Source organism: Silurus aristotelis (assembly GCF_946808225.1).
Source record: "Silurus aristotelis genome assembly, chromosome: 13".
Taxonomy (NCBI): Eukaryota; Metazoa; Chordata; class Actinopteri; order Siluriformes; family Siluridae; genus Silurus; species Silurus aristotelis.
Window position 1 is genome coordinate 5,478,579 of NC_139586.1, and position 20,510 is coordinate 5,499,088.

At 38.2% G+C, this 20,510-nt stretch overlaps 1 protein-coding gene across 1 annotated transcript; it reads right to left on the minus strand.

Annotated features, from left to right (window-relative positions):
- Positions 1-304: 304 nt before the first annotated feature.
- LOC310735440 (annexin A2-B-like) lies at positions 305-20,510 on the minus strand. Its single transcript, XM_083558204.1, has 13 exons — positions 20,203-20,510; positions 19,574-19,634; positions 19,405-19,498; positions 17,874-17,968; positions 15,456-15,569; positions 5,589-5,679; positions 4,830-4,909; positions 2,248-2,307; positions 2,062-2,155; positions 1,890-1,985; positions 1,483-1,541; positions 1,259-1,381; positions 305-912 (listed from the first exon to the last, which is right to left on the minus strand). The coding sequence occupies exons 2-13, from the start codon at positions 19,622-19,624 to the stop codon at positions 853-855; spliced, it is 1,017 nt and encodes a 338-aa protein (XP_083414330.1). The 5' UTR covers positions 19,625-19,634; positions 20,203-20,510; the 3' UTR covers positions 305-852.

Below are 20,510 nucleotides of genomic sequence, written 5' to 3' on the forward strand. Positions count from 1 at the left end.
TCCTTATTGGTTTACTGCATTAATGAACAGTGTAGCCATTAGATGAGACTTAGATTAGACTTATTATAAATGAATGTTAATATTATATTTAAAATATTTAGCTTTTAGTTACCTAAAAGCTGTGAGTTTAGAAAGTTGTTGATCAATTTTCAGCATATTCTGTATATAAATGTCAGAATAAAAAGTAATAGGTTTTTTGTGAAACTACAGTTTTTTTTTGCATTGCATAGCATGCCATGTGCACTTACTCCTGCTGAAAGTCATTGTATTGCAGAACAGTATAGAGCAATTATTATAAGCAGCACAATTTAAACACCCCACTTTAATTTGAATAATAGTAATCTTCCAAATGCCTTTCCTCATACAAACTTAACAGTAAAACAGGACTGAGAAACAGCATGAAATATTTATGTTATTATGCAAATAAGGCTATTACTTACAATTCATATTCAGAATATAAATAAAAAATAATTCAATTCAATTCATTTTTATTTGTATAGCGCTTTTAACAATGAACATTGTCTCAAAGCAGATTTACACAGAAAATGTGGTGATTAAAAGTGAATATGTTCTTTATAAGTAAGTTTGTCCCTGATGAACAAGCCGGTGGCGACTGTGGCAAGAAAAACTCCCCGAGATGGCATTAGGAAGAAACCTTGAGAGGAACCAGACTCAAGAGGAAACCCATCCTCATCTGGGTTGCACCGAATGTCTTTTATAGCAGATATACGATGTTGTGCGGTAGTACAAAATATACAAAATACAAAAAGAGCTGATCAAAGCTCTATATATGTTAACTGTTCTCACTATTCTTTGTAGATAACTGCAAGCATGACATCACTACATTTCTTACTAATCATCTCCTCCACACAGGTTTAGCAGTGTTCTCTGGTAGTCACCCTTTGTATGTTCCTGAGGAAAAAAAAAAAGAAATGTGAAAAAGGATTCAGTGTTGTTTTTGCCTTTGTGAGAAAGATTTAATACTAAACAAAACTTTCTTTCGGCTTCTCCCATTACAGGTCGCCACAGCGAATCATCCGTATTTGTGATCCGCATGTTCAATTTGGCACGTTTTTACGCTGGATGCCCTTCCTAACGCAACCCTCCCTTGGGACCGGCACTAAGAGTGCACTGCCTATTGCAACCCTAATGGCTGGGTTCGGTTCCCTGACCGGGAATCGAACCCGGGCCACAGCGGTGAAAGCGCCGAATCCTACCTACTATACCACCAGAAAGATTAAATACTAAATATACTTACTGAAATCACTTGGTGGATTGATTTTCCAAACAGTGTCTTGAACTCCATGCGGATTTTCATGAGGTCCACTTCACAACGTGAAACCATTATCCGAGTCACAACCTTCTCCTTGATGCCTTTACTCTAGATACACACAGTATATATAATCAAATAGATTTGATCACACATGCAACATTGAGCATTTAAAATGTCACAACTATCCCATTCTAATTAAAGACGCTTACCTTCATAGCTTCATTGAGTTTATTTGCAAAGTAAAGCTGTTTATTTTCAAAGCACTCCACTACAAGAGAGAGAGAGAGAGAGAGAGAGAGAGAGAGAGAGAGAGAGAGAGAGAGAGAGAGAGAGAGAGAGAGAGAGACATTATTCTTATATAATTCTTTACCCTGGCCTGTGAAGTCTTTTACCAAGGCATCTCACAACAGTGTACATCACTCAAGATGCAGCTTGCGAGTCGGTTAAAGTCATGAAGCAAAATACTCCAATGAAAGCAAATACTCATGAAGCAAATACTCCAATACTCATAAAGCAAATACTCCAATGAAAAGAAAAAAAATCTGCTTAATGTCTTTAATACCTTAAAATTCTGCAAGTTAGTGAATGTTCAGGAAGTGCAAAAATCATTAGTTACCCAGCGTAAGAAAGGATTTTTCCAGATCTCCTTTTACCTCCTTTTGAATGCTCTCTTTTATGTCATATGGGCTGTAGCTGTTATACCTCTCAAACACTAAGAGACAGAGATCACATTTTTTTTATCAAAGTCAGTATAGCATAGAATAGTGCTCCAATTTGTTTGTTTTTACCTTTCTGGAGGTGTGGCACACTCCTTTCAGAGAAAATTGCTATCCATGTGGCCACATCTGTTCCCTTCCTCTTTACCCCTGCTTCATAGAGGGCCTACAATAATTCAAATGTTATTACACCTATGCTACTCACAGAATGTTTCTTTGTATCTTATTGCAGACATGCTTTATCCTAAAAACACTTACCCTGGCATCACTGTCAATCCTTTCATAGTCCACTATGTTGCTGGGTTCATCTCTTTTAGTCTTTAAAATATGGTGTTCAAACACATACACACACACACACACACACACACACACACATATATATATGAAGTGTGTATTATAGATATATATATATATATTCGCCTCAGACAGTTTCGTCCGAACATACATATAGACAGTAAAAGTTGAGTAAGGAGTGCTGCAGGAATGGCAAGTGGAGGAGATAATGAAGGCTGTCCGGAGTTGGCAGATGAGCCCGCGTCGTTCAAAGGCGGTGTGTGGGAACATTTTGGATTTTATGTTACTTATGATGACAACAGAAATAAAACAGTAGATAGAACTGTGACTGTGTGCAAGCATTGTGCAAAATGCATTCAAAATGCTAATGGCAACACTTCTAATATGACAGTTCATTTGAGAAGACATCACGCCAATGTGTCGATAAGCACAAACAGGAGAGGGCCGGTTAGGAAACAACTTCTACTGTCCGCAGCATTTAAGCAACCTCTCAGTGAGAAGTCGGACAGGGCAATAGCCATAACTAAAGCATTGGGGATTTTAATAGCAAAAGATATGCAACTGTGCAGCGTGATTGAGTGTGAAGGATTTCGTCAGCTAATGAATGTACTCGAGCCGCGGTTTGATATTCCCTCTCGCCGAAACTTTTTTATTTTTTTGCCAAATAAACGAAAAGCATGTCATCATCAATGTCTTTTTTCTTGCTGTATCAAAATCTCACCTAGCTTTTACTCAGAGATGGTCCCAATAATGTGCTTAAAGTTAGGTCAAATTCAGTTAGTCCATGATTACATTACAAAAATAGTAATACTGTATCCTAAATTGTGGATAATTAAGCTAATAAGCTATATATCAAATGCTGAAGGACATTTCTGGAGTGTTGAGGATTAAAAAAAAATAAATAACAACAAGAACCATACAGAACCGAAAACCGTGACCCTAAAACCGTGATACGAACCGAACTGTGGGTTTTGTGAACCGTGCCACCCCTAATATATATATATATATATATATATATATATATATATATATATATATATATATATATATATATATATATATATATATATATATATACAGTGAGGAAAATAAGTATTTGAACACCCTGCTATTTTGCTAGAATTCTGACCCTCAAAGACCTGTTAGTCTGCCTTTAAAATGTCCACCTCCACTACATTTATTATCCTAAATTAGATGCACCTGTTTGAGGTCGTTAGCTGCATAAAGACACCTGTCCACCCCATACAATCAGAATAAGAATCCAACTACTAACATGGCCAAGACCAAAGAGCTGTCCAAAGACACTAGAGACAAAATTGTACACCTCCACAAGGCTGGAAAGGGCTACGGGGAAATTGCCAAGCAGCTTGATGAAAAAAGGTCCACTGTTGGAGCAATCATTAGAAAATAGAAGAAGCTAAACATGACTGTCAATCTCCCTCGGACTGGGGCTCAATGCAAGATCTCACCTCGTGGGGTCTCAATGATCCTAAGGAAGGTAAGAAATCAGCCCAGAACTACACGGGAGGAGCTGGTCAATCACCTGAAAAGAGCTGGGACCACCGTTTCCAAGGTTACTGTTGGTAATACACTAAGACGTCATGGTTCGAAATCATGCATGGCACAGAGGGTTCCCCTGCTTAAACCAGCACATGTCCAGGCACGTCTTAAGTTTGCCAATGACCATTTGGATGATCCAGAGGAGTCATGGGAGAAAGTCATGTGGTCAGATGAGACTAAAATAGAACTTTTGGGTCATAATTCCACTAAACGTGTTTGGAGGAAGAAGAATGATGAGTACCACCCCAAGAACACCATCCCTACTGTAAAGCATGGGGGTGGTAGCATCATGCTTTGGGGGTGTTTTTCTGCACATGGTACAGGGTGACTGCACTGTTTTAAGGAGAGGATGACTGGGGCCATGTATTGCGAGATTTTGGGGAACAACCTCCTTCCCTCAGTTAGAGCATTGAAGATGGGTCGAGGCTGGGTCTTCCAACATGACAATGACCCGAAGCACACAGCCAGGATAACCAAGGAGTGGCTCTGTAAGAAGCATATCAAGGTTCTGGCGTGGCCTAGCCAGTCTCCAGACCTAAACCCAATAGAGAATCTTTGGAGAGAGCTCAAAATCCGTGTTTCTCAGCAACAGGCCAGAAACCTGACTGATCTAGAGAAGATCTGTGTGGAGGAGTGGGCCAAAATCCCTCCTGCAGTGTGTGCAAACCTGGTGAAAAACTACAGGAAACGTTTGACCTCTGTAATTGCAAACAAAGGCTCCTGTACCAAATATTAACATTGACTTTCTTAGGTGTTCAAATACTTATTTGCAGCTGTATCATACAAATAAATAGTTAAAAAATCATACATTGTGATTTCTAGATTTTTTTTTTTTTTAGATTATGTCTCTCACAGTGGACATGCACCTACGATGACAATTTCAGACCCCTCCATGATTTCTAAGTGGGAGAACTTGCAAATTAGCAGGGTGTTCAAATACTTATTTTCCTCACTGTAAAATAAATGTAGTTTTTAATTTATTTTACCTCAACCAAAGACAGTAGCAACCTGCAAAAATCACCAGAAGTATCTCCAGCCACATCTTTCTCCAAGTCTTTCTTGAACACTATGACCAGGCAAAAATGTTATAATTTATAGACAAAATTATTACCTTTAATTTTTAACCCTCATACATAATTCTAATTTATGTTGGCTATATAGTTTAAAAATTTATTAAAATGTTTTAATGATTTCAGTTAATGATTTAAGCTTACAAGCCAGGCTGTGAAATTCTAAACATAGTTCATAAAAACAATGTAATCTGTTCTAAAATCACCCTTTGTATGTGATTTGCTTGCCCTAGCAAACTTGCCCATGTAGGCATACTGTAGAAATGTGTGGGTCTCTTGTGGGGAAAACCCACACTAATTCCATGTGGGCCCCATGTCGAATAGACAACACAGGGTCCAGAGCGTTTTTGTCATTTGAGATCACAAGTTCAAATCCCAGCACCAACAAGCTGCCCCTGCTGAGCCCTTAAACAAGGCCCTAAACCCTCCACTGCTCAGTTGTATGTCGCTCTGGATAAGGGTATCTGCCAAATGCTGTAAATATCTGTTTGTTCATAAGCCACGATAGGGCTTAAAATATAAGCTTTGCTATTTGAGGGCCTTATGTGTGCTTCGATTTGCATGTAGAAGTATGCTGTATTTACAGAAGTTTGTGCTAGTTCAAGGAGATTCATTTAACATTTAGTGTTTCACTGTCCCTATATTGCCAAAAAAGCGATAATGAGTTTTACTTACATTCCTTGTAAACTTTTTTAATCTCCACCAGCTCTTCACTGCTACGAGAACAGACCATCTCAATCAAACACTCCTCATCAGTGCCTAGACCCTACAAAAATATAAAGATCAGTATACCAATGGCTGAGCATTAGCACAAAAATATATTGTTATTATGGTAAAGTATGTCACAAGATGTTGCAATATGCAGTTCCCCTAGTAATATTGCCACCTATGCTAATAATTTGAGCAAAGAAGACTGTGAAAACTTTTGTTGACAAAATCACTAATGGTGATGAGATAGCACATAGCATAGTACATAGTACAGGTACACAGCACCGAAATGCAGTTTAGTATCTAACAAAAGTGCAAATAGTATCAATTAAATAAAAACAAGTGCAAATAAATATGCAACTATATGTACAGCATGTAATATAAAGGCTATGGCAGCAAAAAATGTGCATGGGCTGTTGAGTTCAGAATAAGGTTAGAGGATATGTGACTGCCCAAGCTGAGAATCTATTTTTGTGTAGGTGCAGATACCCAGATAAATAAGCTTGGTGGTCAGTTTAGTGGAGATTGTGGTATTAAATGCAGAACTAAAGTCAATAAACAGCATTCAGATGTACAGAAAGTGTTGTTCTTATCCCGGTCGGTGAGGCCTGAATAAAGACCCATAGAAATTGAATTAAATTAAATTCAATTTATTTTTATATTTTTATATTTATAGAGCTTTAAACGATGAACATTGTTACATACTTCTTTGTAAGTGTAAGTTTGTCCCTAATGAGTGAGCCGGTGGCGACTGTGGCAAGGAACAATTTGCAGAGATGGCATAAGGAAGAAACCTTGAGAGGAACCAGACTCAAGAGGGAACCCATCCTCGTCTGGGTTACACCGAATGTCCATTTATTGAAGATAAACGATGTTGCGGAGTGCAGTGATGGTGATCAGAAGCAAACTATAGTCCTGAGTCAGTGTGCAAACTATTTTTATGCTAATTTTTATGTATGTTATGAATCATTGTCCTGCTGGAAGGTCCATCCATAACAAATTATAACTTTGTAGCAAAGGCAGTCAGGTGTTCATTTAATATTTGTTGGTATTTCATATCATCATGATTCATGGCCATGATGCCATGTGTCCTAACAAAAGGTCTAGATCCTCTGGCAGAAAAGCAGCTGAAAACATTAAAGAGTCACCATCATATTCATCCATAGATGTGCGATTTCTTTAATATGGCTTTCTTTGTGCCAAACAGATGCGTGTCTACAGGGGTGGCATGTAGTGGCACCGACCCGCAACAAAATATGCCTGCCCAGCTTGTGCCCCCCTCAACATCTGCGGTGCGGGAGTAATTCGGGTACATCTCACATGCTGATGTAATACGCTATGTAAATCATCATGATTTACATAGCGTATTACATCACATGCTGATGTAATACGCTATGTAAATCATGATGATTATAATACGATATGTAAATAATGTAAATCGGCAGCATAGCGAGTCTTTAAGTAGAACACACCTACTCACTGTCTCGTTCACTGCAAATTATATCCTGTATATTTACGATGACATTGGATTAGAGTGTGTCGGAACTCAAAGCCCATCTCCAAGTGGACACATTTACAGGGTGGCTGAGGCTCAAATTGTTTAATCTCAATATAATTAATAAATTATAACTGTAAATAAATATTCAGATTTAACAAATATTGTTTAGATTTGTTTAGTTAACTTAGTTTAGCAAAGCTTCATGCCAACACTAATTTAACTTTCAAGTAGTGTAATACAAAGCAATTTAGTTTACTCAATCATCTCACTAGACATTATCTTCACAAATGCTTGATAATAACAACTTTAACTTAACCAAAATGAAGAAACTTTCAGATGTAGATAGGAAGAAGCAAGCTTTTTTAAAATTGCAGTCAGTCAGCATGTTGGCAAAGTAAATCTCTCCACAAGTGCTGTCAATTTCACACTGCTTAATGCCACTGGATTAGAGTGCTGTCAATTTCACAGCTCAGACATGAGAAGCACAATTTCGCAGACTGCAGACCACATCTTTTTTTCATTGTAAGTAGTACAATTATAATTATAGGTATATATATATATATATATATATATATATATATATATATATATATATATATATATATATATATATATATATATATTTTTTTTTTTTTTTTTTTTTTTTTTTTTTTTAATAGGGTGGCACATGGGGAACAAGAACCAGTCACTGAGCCCCATGGGAAAAAATCTAAAAATGGCACTGCACAAATGCCTGGACAACGTATTACTCTTTTTATAAATAAAAACCATTGAACAAAAAAAAAAAAAAAAAGATTTTTATATATATATATATATATATATATATTATATATATATATATATATATATATATATATATATATATATATATATATATATATATATATATATATATACAGTGAGGAAAATAAGTATTTGAACACCCTGCTATTTTGCAAGTTCTCCCACTTAGAAATCATAGAGGGGTCTGAAATTGTCATGGTAGGTGCATGTCCACTGGGAGAGACATAATCTCAGAAAAAAAATCTAGAAATCACAATATATGATTTTTAAACTATTTATTTGTATGATAAAGCGTCAAATAAGTATTTGAACACCTGTCTATCAGCTAGAATTCTGACCCTCAAAGACCTGTTAGTCTGCCTTTAAAATGTCCACCTCCACTACATTTATTATCCTAAATTAGATGCACCTGTTTGAGGTCGTTAGCTGCATAAAGACACCTGTCCACCCCATACAATCAGTAAGAATCCAACTACTAACATGGCCAAGACCAAAGAGCTGTCCAAAGACACTAGAGACAAAATTGTACACCTCCACAAGGCTGGAAAGGGCTACGGGGAAATTGCCAAGCAGCTTGGTGAAAAAAGGTCCACTGTTGGAGCAATCATTAGACAATGGAAGAAGCTAAACATGACTGTCAATCTCCCTCGGACTGGGGCTCCATGCAAGATCTCACCTCGTGGGGTCTCAATGATCCTAAGGAAGGTGAGAAATCAGCCCAGAACTACACGGGAGGAGCTGGTCAATCACCTGAAAAGAGCTGGGACCACCGTTTCCAAGGTTACTGTTGGTAATACACTAAGACGTCATGGTTTGAAATCATGCATTGCACGGAAGGTTCCCCTGCTTAAACCAGCACATGTCCAGGCATGTCTAAAGTTTGCCAATGACCATTTGGATGATCCAGAGGAGTCATGGGAGAAAGTCATGTGGTCAGATGAGACCAAAATAGAACTTTTGGGTCATAATTCCACTAAACGTGTTTGGAGGAAGAAGAATGATGAGTACCATCCCAAGAACACCATCCCTACTGTGAAGCATGGGGGTGGTAGCATCATGCTTTGGGGGTGTTTTTCTGTACATGGGACAGGGCGACTGCACTGTATTAAGGAGAGGATGACCGGGGCCATGTATTGCGAGATTTTGGGGAATAACCTCCTTCCCGCAGTTAGAGCATTGAAGATGGGTCAAGGTTGGGTCTTCCAACATGACAATGACCCGAAGCACACAGCCAGGATAACCAAAGAGTGGCTCTGTAAGAAGCATATCAAGGTTCTGGCATGGCCTAGCCAGTCTCCAGACCTAAACCCAATAGAGAATCTTTGGAGGGAGCTCAAACTCCGTGTTTCTCAGCGACAGTCCAGAAACCTGACTGATCTAGAGAAGATCTGTGTGGAGGAGTGGGCCAAAATCCCCCCTGCAGTGTGTGCAAACCTGGTGAAAAACTACAGGAAACGTTTGACCTCTGTAACTGCAAACAAAGGCTACTGTACCAAATATTAACATTGACTTTTTCAGGTGTTCAAATACTTATTTGCAGCTGTATCATACAAATAAATAGTTAAAAAATCATATATTGTGATTTCTGTTTTTTTTTTTTTTTAGATTATGTCTCTCACAGTGGACATGCACCTACGATGACAATTTCAGACCCCTCCATGATTTCTAAGTGGGAGAACTTGCAAAATAGCAGGGTGTTCAAATACTTATTTTCCTCACTGTATGTATATATATATATATATATATATATATATATATATATATATATATATATATATATATATATATATATATATATATATATATATATATATAGTGAGGAAAATAATTATTTGAACACCCTGCTATTTTGCAAGTTCTCCCACTTAGAAATCATGGAGGGGTCTGAAATTGTCATCGTAGGTGCATGTCCATAATTTCTAATTTGGAGAACTTGCAAAATAGCAGGGTGTTCAAATACTTATTTTCCTCACTGTATATATATATATATATATATATATATATATATATATATATATATATATATATATATATATATATATATATATATATCTTCTTCTTCATCTTCTTCTTTTGGCTGCTCCCATTAGGGGTCGCCACAGCGGATCGTCCGTCTCCATACCACCCTGTCCTCTACATCTGCCTCTTTCACACCAACTACCTGCATGTCTTCCCTCACCACATCCATGAACCTCCTCCTTGGCCTTCCTCTTTTTCTAGTACCTGGTGGCTCCATCCTCAGCATTCTTCTACCAATATAATTCATGTCCCTCCTTTGCACATGTCCAAACCATCTCAATCTCGCCTCCCTCACCTTGTCACCAAAACATCCTACATGCGCTGTCCCTCTAATAAACTCATTTCTAATCTTGTCCATCCTCGTCACTCCCAACGAAAACCTTAACATCTTCAGCTCTGCTACCTCCAGCTCCACCTCCTGTCTTTTACTCAATGCCACTGTCTCTAATCCATACAACATCGCAGGTCTCACCACAGTCCTATAAACTTTCCATTTCATTCTTGCAGATACCCTACTATCACAAATCACTCCCGTCACTCTTTTCCACCCACTCCACCCTGCCTGCACTCTTTTCTTCACTTCTCTAACACACTCTCCATTACTTTGCACTGTTGACCCCAGGTACCTAAACTCCTCCACCTTTTCCAGCTCTTCTCCCTGCAACGGCATCACTCCACTGCCCTCCCTCTCATTCACACACATGTACTCTGTCTTACTCCTACTGACTCTCATTCCCCTTCTCTCCAGCGCATATCTCCACCTCTCCAGGTTCTTCTCAACCTGCTCCCTACTCTCACCACAAATCACAATATCATCCGCAAACATCATAGTCCAGGGAGACTCCTGTCTGACCTTGTCCGTCACCACTGCAAACAGGAAAGGGCTCAGGGCCGATCTTCGATGCAGTCCAACCTTTACCCTGAACCACTCGGTCGTACCTACTGCACACTTCACTGCCGTCACACTGTCCTCATACATGTCCTGCACCACCCTCACATACTTCTCTGACATACCTGACTTCCTCATACAATACCACAACTCCTCTCTTGGCACCCTGTCGTACGCTTTCTCTAAATCCACAAATACACAATGCAATTTCTTCTGTTCTTCCCTATACTTCTCCATCAACATCTTCAAAGCAAATAAGGCATCTTCCTCGGCATGAAACCATACTGTTGCTCACAGATGGTCACCTCTTCTCTCAGCCTGGCTTCCACTACTCTTTCCCATAACTTCATGGTGTGACTGATCAACTTAATTCCCCTGTAGTTACTGCAAGACTGCACATCTCCTTTATGCTTAAAGATCGGTACCAGCACACTTCTTCTCCATTCCTCAGGCATCTTCTCACCTTAAAAAAATCCTGTTAAACAACCTGGTCAAAAACTCCACTACCATCTCACCTAAACATCTCCACGCTTCTACCGGTATGTCATCTGGTCCAACCGACTTTCCAGTCTTCATCCTCTTAATCGCTGCTCTCACTTCCTCCTTACTAATCCTATCTACATCCTGCTTCACCAACTCCACATCATCCAACGTTCTCTCTCTCTGATTTTCCTCATTCATCAGCTGCTCAAAATACTCCCTCCACCTTCTCAACACACTCTCCTCACTAGTCAACACATTTCCCTCTCCATCCTTTACTGCTCTAACTTGCAGCACATCCTTCCCAGCTCGGTCCCTCTGCCTGGCCAATCGGTATAAATCCTTTTCTCCTTCCTTAGTGTCCAACCTCTCATACAGATCCTCATATGCCTTTTCCTTGGCTTTCGCCACATCCCTCTTTACCTGCTGTCACATCTCCTTGTACTCCTGCCCACTTTTCTCAATACTCTGTCTATCCCACTTCTGTTTTGCCAACCTCTTTCTCCTTATGCTCTCCTGCACTTCCTCATTCCACCACAATGTCTCCTTGTCTTGCTTTCTATTTCCAGATGTTACACCAAGTACTTTTCTAGCTGCCTCCCTCATCACTCCTGCAGTAGTTGCCCAATCATCCAAGACCTCTTCACCACCACCGAGCCTCTGTCTGACCTCTTCCCTTAACCTCACACTACACTCTTCCTCCTTAAGTTTCCACCATCTTATTCTTCTTTCACTCCTCACTCTCCTCCTCTTCTTCTTCACCTCCAAAACCATCCTACAGACCACCATCCGATGCTGTCTAGCTACACTGTCCCCTGCCAACACCTTACAGTCTCCAATCTCCTTCAGGTTGCATCTCCTGCATAGCACATAGTCCACCTGTGTGCACCTTCCTCCACTCTTATACGTCACCCTATGATCCTCCTTCTTCTTAAAATAAGTGTTCACCACCGCCATTTCCATCCTTTTAGCATAATCTACCACCATTTGCCCTTCCACATTCCTCTCCTTAAAGCCATACCTACCCATCACCTCCTCATCACCTCTGTTCCCTTCACCTACATGCCCATTAAAGTCTGCCCCAATCACCAATCGTTCTTTCCTAGGTACACCATCTACCACTTCATCTAATTCACTTCAGAATCTTTCCTTCTCCTCCATCTCACAGCCAACTTGTGGAGCATAGGCACTAATGACATTTATCATCATCCCTTCAACTTCCACCTTCACGATCATCACCCTATCAGAAACTCTTGTAAGAATTACAGACTGCCTCAATCCAGATTCCACCCCACGCTATATCAAATTCAGCTCATCCTCAAAACGGCTTAAAATGGATAAAAAGTAGTTATGTAGTTTGATGTAGAATTTCAGTTGTATCAATCCTAATCATAGACTTAATTGAATCAGTCTGGGAGAGGCAGCAAGCCATCAAGAACTATCTCTAACCAAAAGGTATCTGAGACCATGCATCCTGACCTGCTGGGGGGCCGGTGCCAGTAAAGGTGTGAATACCGGTGATTACCACCTGCTGACCTCTGCCCTGAGAGTGGTATCCCCCAGCCTTTTGTCCCCACATGCATGTCCTATATCTAATTTACATTTAAAGGATAACTCCGGTCTATACTTCAAAGGGAAGAACAATATAAAATATCTGGGCAGAGTTTGCTCTGGGTTCTTTCTGACTTCGATGAACCCAAAGTGCTTCGTGTATTTTGTCACTGCTACGCTGTTATAAACTTCTTCATTACGATCTTCGTTGTCCTCATTTTTTCTTACACTCTCTTCACCTCCACTACACTCTTACTGTACTCTTCCTTCAGAATCACCCCTACACCATTTCTCTTTCCATCCACACCATGATAAAACAGTTTAAATCCACCTCCAATGTTCCTGGCCTTACTCCCTTTCCACTTGGTCTCCTGAACACACAGCATATCTACCTTTCTCCTCTCCATCATATCAGCTACCTCTCTCCCTTTACCCGTCATAGTACCAACATTTAAAGTACCAACCCGAACCTCCACTCTCCTACACTTCTCCTTTCCCTGCCGTCTCTGTAGACGTCTTCCTCCTCTCCTTCTCCTCCTTCGGCCCAATTTCCTGTTGGCTAACGATACCTAAAGAATAGAGAATCTTTGGAGGGAGCTCAAACTCCGTGTTTCTCAGCGACAGGCCAGAAACCTGACTGATCTAGAGAAGATCTGTGTGGAGGAGTGGGCAAAAACACCCTCCTGCAGTGTGTGCAAACCTGGTGAAAAACTACAGGAAACGTTTGACCTCTGTAATTGCAAACAAAGGCTACTGTACCAAATATTAACATTGACTTTCTCAGGTGTTCAAATATTTATTTGCAGCTGTATCATACAAATAAATAGTTAAAAAATCATACATTGTCATTTCTGGATTTTTTTTTTTTTAGATTATGTCTCTCACAGTGGACATGCACCTACGATGACAATTTCAGACCCCTCCATGATTTCTAAGTGGGAGAATTTGCATAATAGCAGGGTGTTCAAATACTTATTTTCCTCACTGTATATATATATATATATATATATATATATATATATATATAAATATATATATATATATATATATATATATATATATATATATATATATATATATATATATATATATATATATATATGTATATATATATATATATATATGTATATATATATATATATATATATATATATATATATATATATATATATATTTTTTTTTTTTTTTTTCTGTTCAATGGTTTTATTTATAAAAAGACTGATACGTTGTCCAGGCATTTGTGCAGAGCCATTTTTAGATTTTTCCCCTGGTTCTTGTTCCCTATGTGCCAAACCCCCTCTAGTGTTTATTTCGGAAAAGCTCTATTTTGATTGCATTGGGCCACAAAATCTGATCCCATTTAAATGTTCCAGAAGAATTTGGCAAACTCAAGATGCTTGAATTTTTTTTTAGAAGTTTAAAAAACAAAAAAACAAAAAAAAAACTTCTAACAACGTGTTGATGTAGGTGCTGTTGAATTGTAGTTTTGGAGACATTCTGATGCCATGATGTAACAAACATCAATTATTCAGCTATTGATATTTCTTTTCAAGTTTAATTTATAAAATGTCCAGTTGACTAAAACTGCTTAATTATTGCCCTGATGGTGGAATTGGGCAGTTGCAATGCTTTTGCATGGGGTTTATTTTCCATCAAATGTATATCGCACAAATTTTCCAATTTTGCAGTTATAGTTTTATGTAAATATAATGTCATAATTGGGCTACTAGTTCTAGACTGACAGCTAGCCAATTAATCAAAGAATGGAGCTGACATCATTTCAATGTGACTTATGGCTAATAGGTGTAATTTCTAGAATATTTGAGACATAAATAGAAACTGAAATAAATAGTATTTTTTTCTGTACAAGATATACATTAATACTAAGAGGAAAATTGATACTTAACATTTTATTTGACTTATTCTTAATTAATGTATAAGGTGGTTATCAAACCAGATTTTGTTGCATTTTCATCCATCGACTGAGCTGGAGTGTAAAGCACTGATATTGAGAATTAACAATCAATTAAAAAAAAAAAAACATTTTAATGAAATGATAAAATAAATAAATAACTTGTCTAACTATCTGTTTATGGATTATATTCTTGAATTCTGTATTTAGATATTTAAACAGTTGCTTGTGGGGTCTTGGGTCATTATTTAAATTTTCCTCAGTAATAGTAAAAAAGTTCTGTATGCATATGGACAGAAAAATGTAATGTGCAATATGGATACCTTTAAATACATTTTTTATTTGGTGCAATATATTTTCAAATGTCTTTTTCAATTTTCAATTTTTTATTTATTTTTATACGTGCGAAATGAACTCCTACTTTTGCTTTTTTATTCATTCATATGCTATAATGTCTGTTGTGAAAAGCGCTATACAAATAAACTTGACTTGACTATAAAATGTTTTTTTTTATATTACAAATGAACTCAAAGCAGTTGATGTGATATTTAAAAAAATTCTCTATGTGAGAGAGGCTTTGTCCATGTCCATGCATTAGTTGCATTTTTACAGTGGGTTTGACTGTTATTTGACTCTACCGATGCCATTAAGTGCATGAAATTACAGCACTGGCAGACATTGTATTTGGGGGATGAAACTCACCTTCATCGAAGCTCTAAGCTCATAGGCATCAAACTGTGCTGTGTTCTTCATCAAACCAAGAATAACATTTTCTAGAGAGCCTGAGAGTGCTCCTTTCAGGGCAGCAATCATTTCCTACAACAATATAAAACATTTAAACTGAATGAATACTTTTAATAAATTATATACAACAGACATATTTTTTTCTGATAAAAATTTTGACAGACCCTTATGTACAAAGAGTGCAGCACAAATAATAGCATGCACTGAGAGTACCAGGCACCTGTCTCTTTTAGTTAGATTATGAAAAGTTGCATTCGTGGAGAGTGCAACCTATAAGCCATGGCAAGAACCTTGAAAAAACCAATTAGCACACGGATAGAGTATTATAGCTGATCCTTTCCCTGAGTCTAGCTTCACAGTCACAGAATACCGTATTTTTCGGACTATAAGCCACTACTTTTCTCCCACGTTTTGAACCCCGCGTCTTAAACAACAAAGCGGCTTATTTATGGATTTTTCCTGGGTTTTTCCCGGATTCACAAACTTCAAGCCAAAATACTGAGCAACTTAACATTAGACCAATGAAATTTCCGAACGGAAACGAAAAAAAACGCACCTCACCTCACGCACACACCTCACCATTCCAGCACGACGATGACAAAAGATTAACTCCCCAGAAATACAGTGGTACCTTGACCTACGAGTTTAATTCGTTTCGTAGACGAGTTCGTATCTCAATTTGCTCGCACATCAAATCAGTTTTCCATATTGAAAATACTTAAAATGGCATTAATCCGTTCCAACCCTCAAAATGACACCCCGTTTTTATGTTTCATGTTATTAAATTGGAAAATACATTTCTAAATAACAAATCTTGTATAAAAACATAATAGAAAGAGTATGTAAAGATATAATAAGGTTTTATTCAGTGTATTTTCCTTGGAGAACGAAAACGCCGGTGGGGTGTGTGTGTGTGTGTGTGTGTGTGTGTGTGGAGGGGGGGTAGAGGCGATAAGCGGAGGCGGACGGAAAACTCGTTTTTTACTATCACTCCTGTAAACTACGTATCCCTAAACTTTAAAATTTTTACTTTTTCTTCTTTGCTTATCTTAATTTTCGTCACAATCTTCGCTTTCTGGCTTCGCTTCGCCATCTAGCAGCGGCGTCTCGAGCTCGTACCTTAATTTTTTGCTCACGTAACAAAGCAAAAAAGTCGAGCGATCGTACCTCGGAAAACTCGTACATTAATGCACTCGTAGGTCAAGGTACCACTGTAGTTGTGAAAGGAAGGAGGAAGACAGTGAACAATGACTTACTTGGTCAGCTACTGTTTAGATACAAGCCTTTGTAGCGCGTTGAGTCTGGGTGAACGGATAGCTCACTAAAACTCCAGTTGCAACACAAATCATATAAGCACAGACAGGTTTCCAAAACTCGTTTTTTTTTTTTTTTTTCTTGCCAACAGCGTTTTGGGTTAGTCAAAGAAACTTAGAAATGAGCATCAGAAAATAAAAAGGACACAATGCACAGTCTCACACGCACACACACACGCAGTAATAGCGGAAGAACGCAGTCACATGCTTTTCCCAAAATACCGCTTTGCTCCTAATAGAAGCGCAACATATTGCATTTAGTGTCTTTCGTTAAAGCCTGTGTTAAGTTCATTAGTTTCAGTGTAGACACTGCGGCTTATAGACAGGTGCAGCTTATTTATGCAAAAATAAAAATATTTGTAAAATTCAGTGGGTGCGCCTTATATAAGGGTGCGCTTTATAGTCCGGAAATTACGGTAGCCTGATTGAACAAAGAAATCGAATACTGTTTAAAATGTACTCAATCACCCAGCAAACATTTTTAGTGCATGCTTGAATTCCAGCCTCAATTTACTTCAGATCACCTGCCCAACCAATTCACCAGCATAAAGTGAATATAAGTTCAGGAGAAGTGAACAGGTGTTGGAAAGCTCCCTTCAGCAAATAAAGAAAATAAATAGGTAAAATAAAGATAATTTGCTCATGACAATGTTGCCAATTCATCTATTGCATTTTTTTTTTTTTTTACTACTTTTGATATTTGATTTATTTATTTATTTATTTATTTTTTGTTGCTCTAATGCAGTTATCTAGCCAACACAATTTGGCCCTATTCTTGATGATTTTTCCGGCTTCCAAACGCATCACTTCCACTGTCAGGTGCAATTTAATATAACATTTTAACATTTTTAATGTTATGGCTGATTGGTGTAGATATGTTGAAGTGATTTTTATTATGTTCAGCACTTTTGCAAACTTAGACATTGGACAGGCAAAATTGAATTAAAGCTGTGCTGCTTAGTCTCAGAAATACACAACTTGTGTATATACTGTAAATAATATTATTTGCCTATGTATTTGCTATGTAAGTGAATATTCATAATAGTTTTATATTAAATTATACCTTTTTTGTTTTCCTTTCATACTCAAAAGCAATCTCCCTCCTCTGATTGTAGGTGCGTTTCGTTAGGATATCAATGATTAAGTCTTCATCCACACCTGGAATAGAGGAAGAGAGAATTTGCTAAGACAAATGTATAAAAACATTATGTGTTATATGTAGGTATTAATTAAATTAAAGTATATAAGAATTAAAGGCAGAAACACAGCCATTAGGGTTGCACAAGCCAGTGCAATCTTAGTGCCAGTCTGAAGCTCGGATAAATAGGGAGGGTTGCGTTAGTAAGGTCATCCAGCATAAAACATGTGCCAAATCAAATATGCGGCTCTTGAATCAGAAATTCATACCGGATCAGTCGAGGCCCGGGGTTACCAACTGCCGCCACAGGTATTGTTAGCCAACAGGGTACCAGTGGAAATTGGGCTACTGTTGGCCAAAGAAGGAGAGGAAGAGGAGGAAAATGTGTACAGAGACAGCAGGAAAAGAAGTGTAGGAGAGTGGAGGTTAGGGTTGGTACTTTAAATGTTGGTACTATGATTGGTAAAGGAAGAGAGGTAGCTGATATGATGGAGAGGAGAAAGGTAGATATGTTGTGTGTTCAGGAGACCAAGTGGAATGGGAGTAAGGCCAGGAACATTGGAGGTGGGTTTAAACTGTTTTTTCATGGTGTGGATGGAAAGAGAAATGGTGTAGGGGTGATTCTGAAAGAAGAGTTTAGAAAGAATGTAGTGGAGGTGAAGAGAGTTCCTGATAGGGTGATGACCATGAAGCTGGAAGGGTGAATGACGTGGAGGTGGTGAAGCAGGAAGTGGATAGGATTAATAAGGAGGAAGTGAGAGCAGCGATTAGGAAGATGAAGAGTGGATAGTCGGTAGGACCAGATGAGGTAGAAGCATGGAGATGTTTAGGAGAGATGGCAGTGGAGTTTTTATCAAGATAGTTTAACAAGATTTGGAAGGTGAGAGGATGCCTGAGGAATGGAGAAGGAGTGTGCTGGTACCGATCTTTAAGAATAAAGATGTGCAGACCTGCAGTAACAACAGGGAAATAAAATTGATCAGTCACACAATAAAGTTATAGAGGTGGAGATGGAGGTAGTAGAGCTGAAGATGTTGAGGTTTTCGTTGGGAGTGACGAGGGAGGACAGTAATGGAAATCAGTTTATTAGAGGGACAGCGCATGTAGGACGTTTTGGAGACAAGGTGAGGGAGGCGCGATTGAGATGGTTTGGACATGTGAGGAGTAGGGACATGAAGTATATCGGTAGGAGAATGCTGAGGATGGAGCCACCAGAAAGGAGGAAAAGAGCAAGACCAGGAGGAGAGGTTTATGGATGTGGTGAGGGAAGACATGCAGGTAGTTGGGTTGAAAGAGGCAGATGTAGAGGACAGGGGGTATGAAGACAGATGATCCGCTGTGGCAAATCCTAATGGGAGAACCCGAAAGAAGAAAAAAAAGAAGAAGAAGACCTAAAGACAGGAGAAAACAAGAATGTACTGAAACAACCAATGGATTAACAAATCAGTTCTCTTACCTTTAGTTTTGATGGCTGTATCAATCCAGCTTGCATCCTTCTCTGGATCAAAATTTACAGCTGGTAGCACTGTTGGGAATCGAGGTTCTTTCCCCTGAGATGTGAACATTTTAATTAGATTGACACATTTATATATTAACAATTGAATATATAGTTTTTCCATACTCACCCCTCCAAATCCAAGTGTGAGATGGCCCAAAAATTCCGACACCAATGCCATTTTAACTTTTCTGTAGGGGAGACAATTTTTACATTTAATTCAGATGTGTGATTATGGATTAATGATATTTAATGGCGTGGATTCCAGAACAGTCTAGCACATGATTAACTACTCCACACCCTTAATCTCAAAGGTCAAAGGCAATTGTTAGAGATACAGTAATCAATATAATGGGTCACATGACTGCTGGACCTGACATACATGAATGTTAATTTAAACATTTTCGCTAACTGTTCTCGGAAAAGCCACAGGACAAATCTTAAAAGCACAAAGTAGACAGAAAGTGCAAAACAAAAACATTCAAAATGATGTACAGAAAGCACCCAATTTTAACAATGCCCATATACAAGTTGCATAGCTTTTCTTGCGGCCTCTTCTTCTACACATAATAACATGAAACTTTGGCTTTTAGTTTTTAAAACAAGTCAAGTATCAAACAAGAAGTCAGCAAGTACCTGATTGAAATATATAAAAAACCTTAATTTATGATCTAGAACTTATGATTTATTTAGTTGTTGAAAGGTGCAAAAAATGCAGTAGAAATTTGCATGTTTGAAAAAGTCAAAGAACTGACCAACCTGTATTGAGGCTTCGCTTAACAAGTCATCGAGTTGTTTATAGAAATGTAGCACTGCAACATTAGCTTGGTAAATCTGACTCTTAAATACAACCAGTTTATGACTCACTATCTGTCCACCCCTTTACCCTTTCAACCCACACAATGAATATGTTACTTATCAGTTTTTTACCTTAGTGGCAGAGTTAAGAGCTAGTGGTCAGTGTGCTACTATCGAGTTATAAATTAAACAGTGATTTAATTGAACTTTTTACATATTAATGTACAGTGGCCTGAAAAATAATACTTTTCTCTCCTGAAAAGTGTCAT

What these genes read in the sequence shown, in the direction of transcription:
- LOC310735440 (XM_083558204.1), bottom strand. Translation starts at nt 19,624, where the DNA reads ATGGCATTGGTGTCGGAATTTTTGGGCCATCTCACACTTGGATTTGGA. An exon ending in GGATTGACAGTGATGCCAGG is followed by an intron (nt 2,156 to 2,247) that starts GTAAGTGTTTTT and finishes GAATTATTGTAG; the next exon opens with GCCCTCTATGAAGCAGGGGT. An exon ending in AAAATCCTTTCTTACGCTGG is followed by an intron (nt 1,542 to 1,889) that starts GTAACTAATGAT and finishes TCTCTCTTGTAG; the next exon opens with TGGAGTGCTTTGAAAATAAA.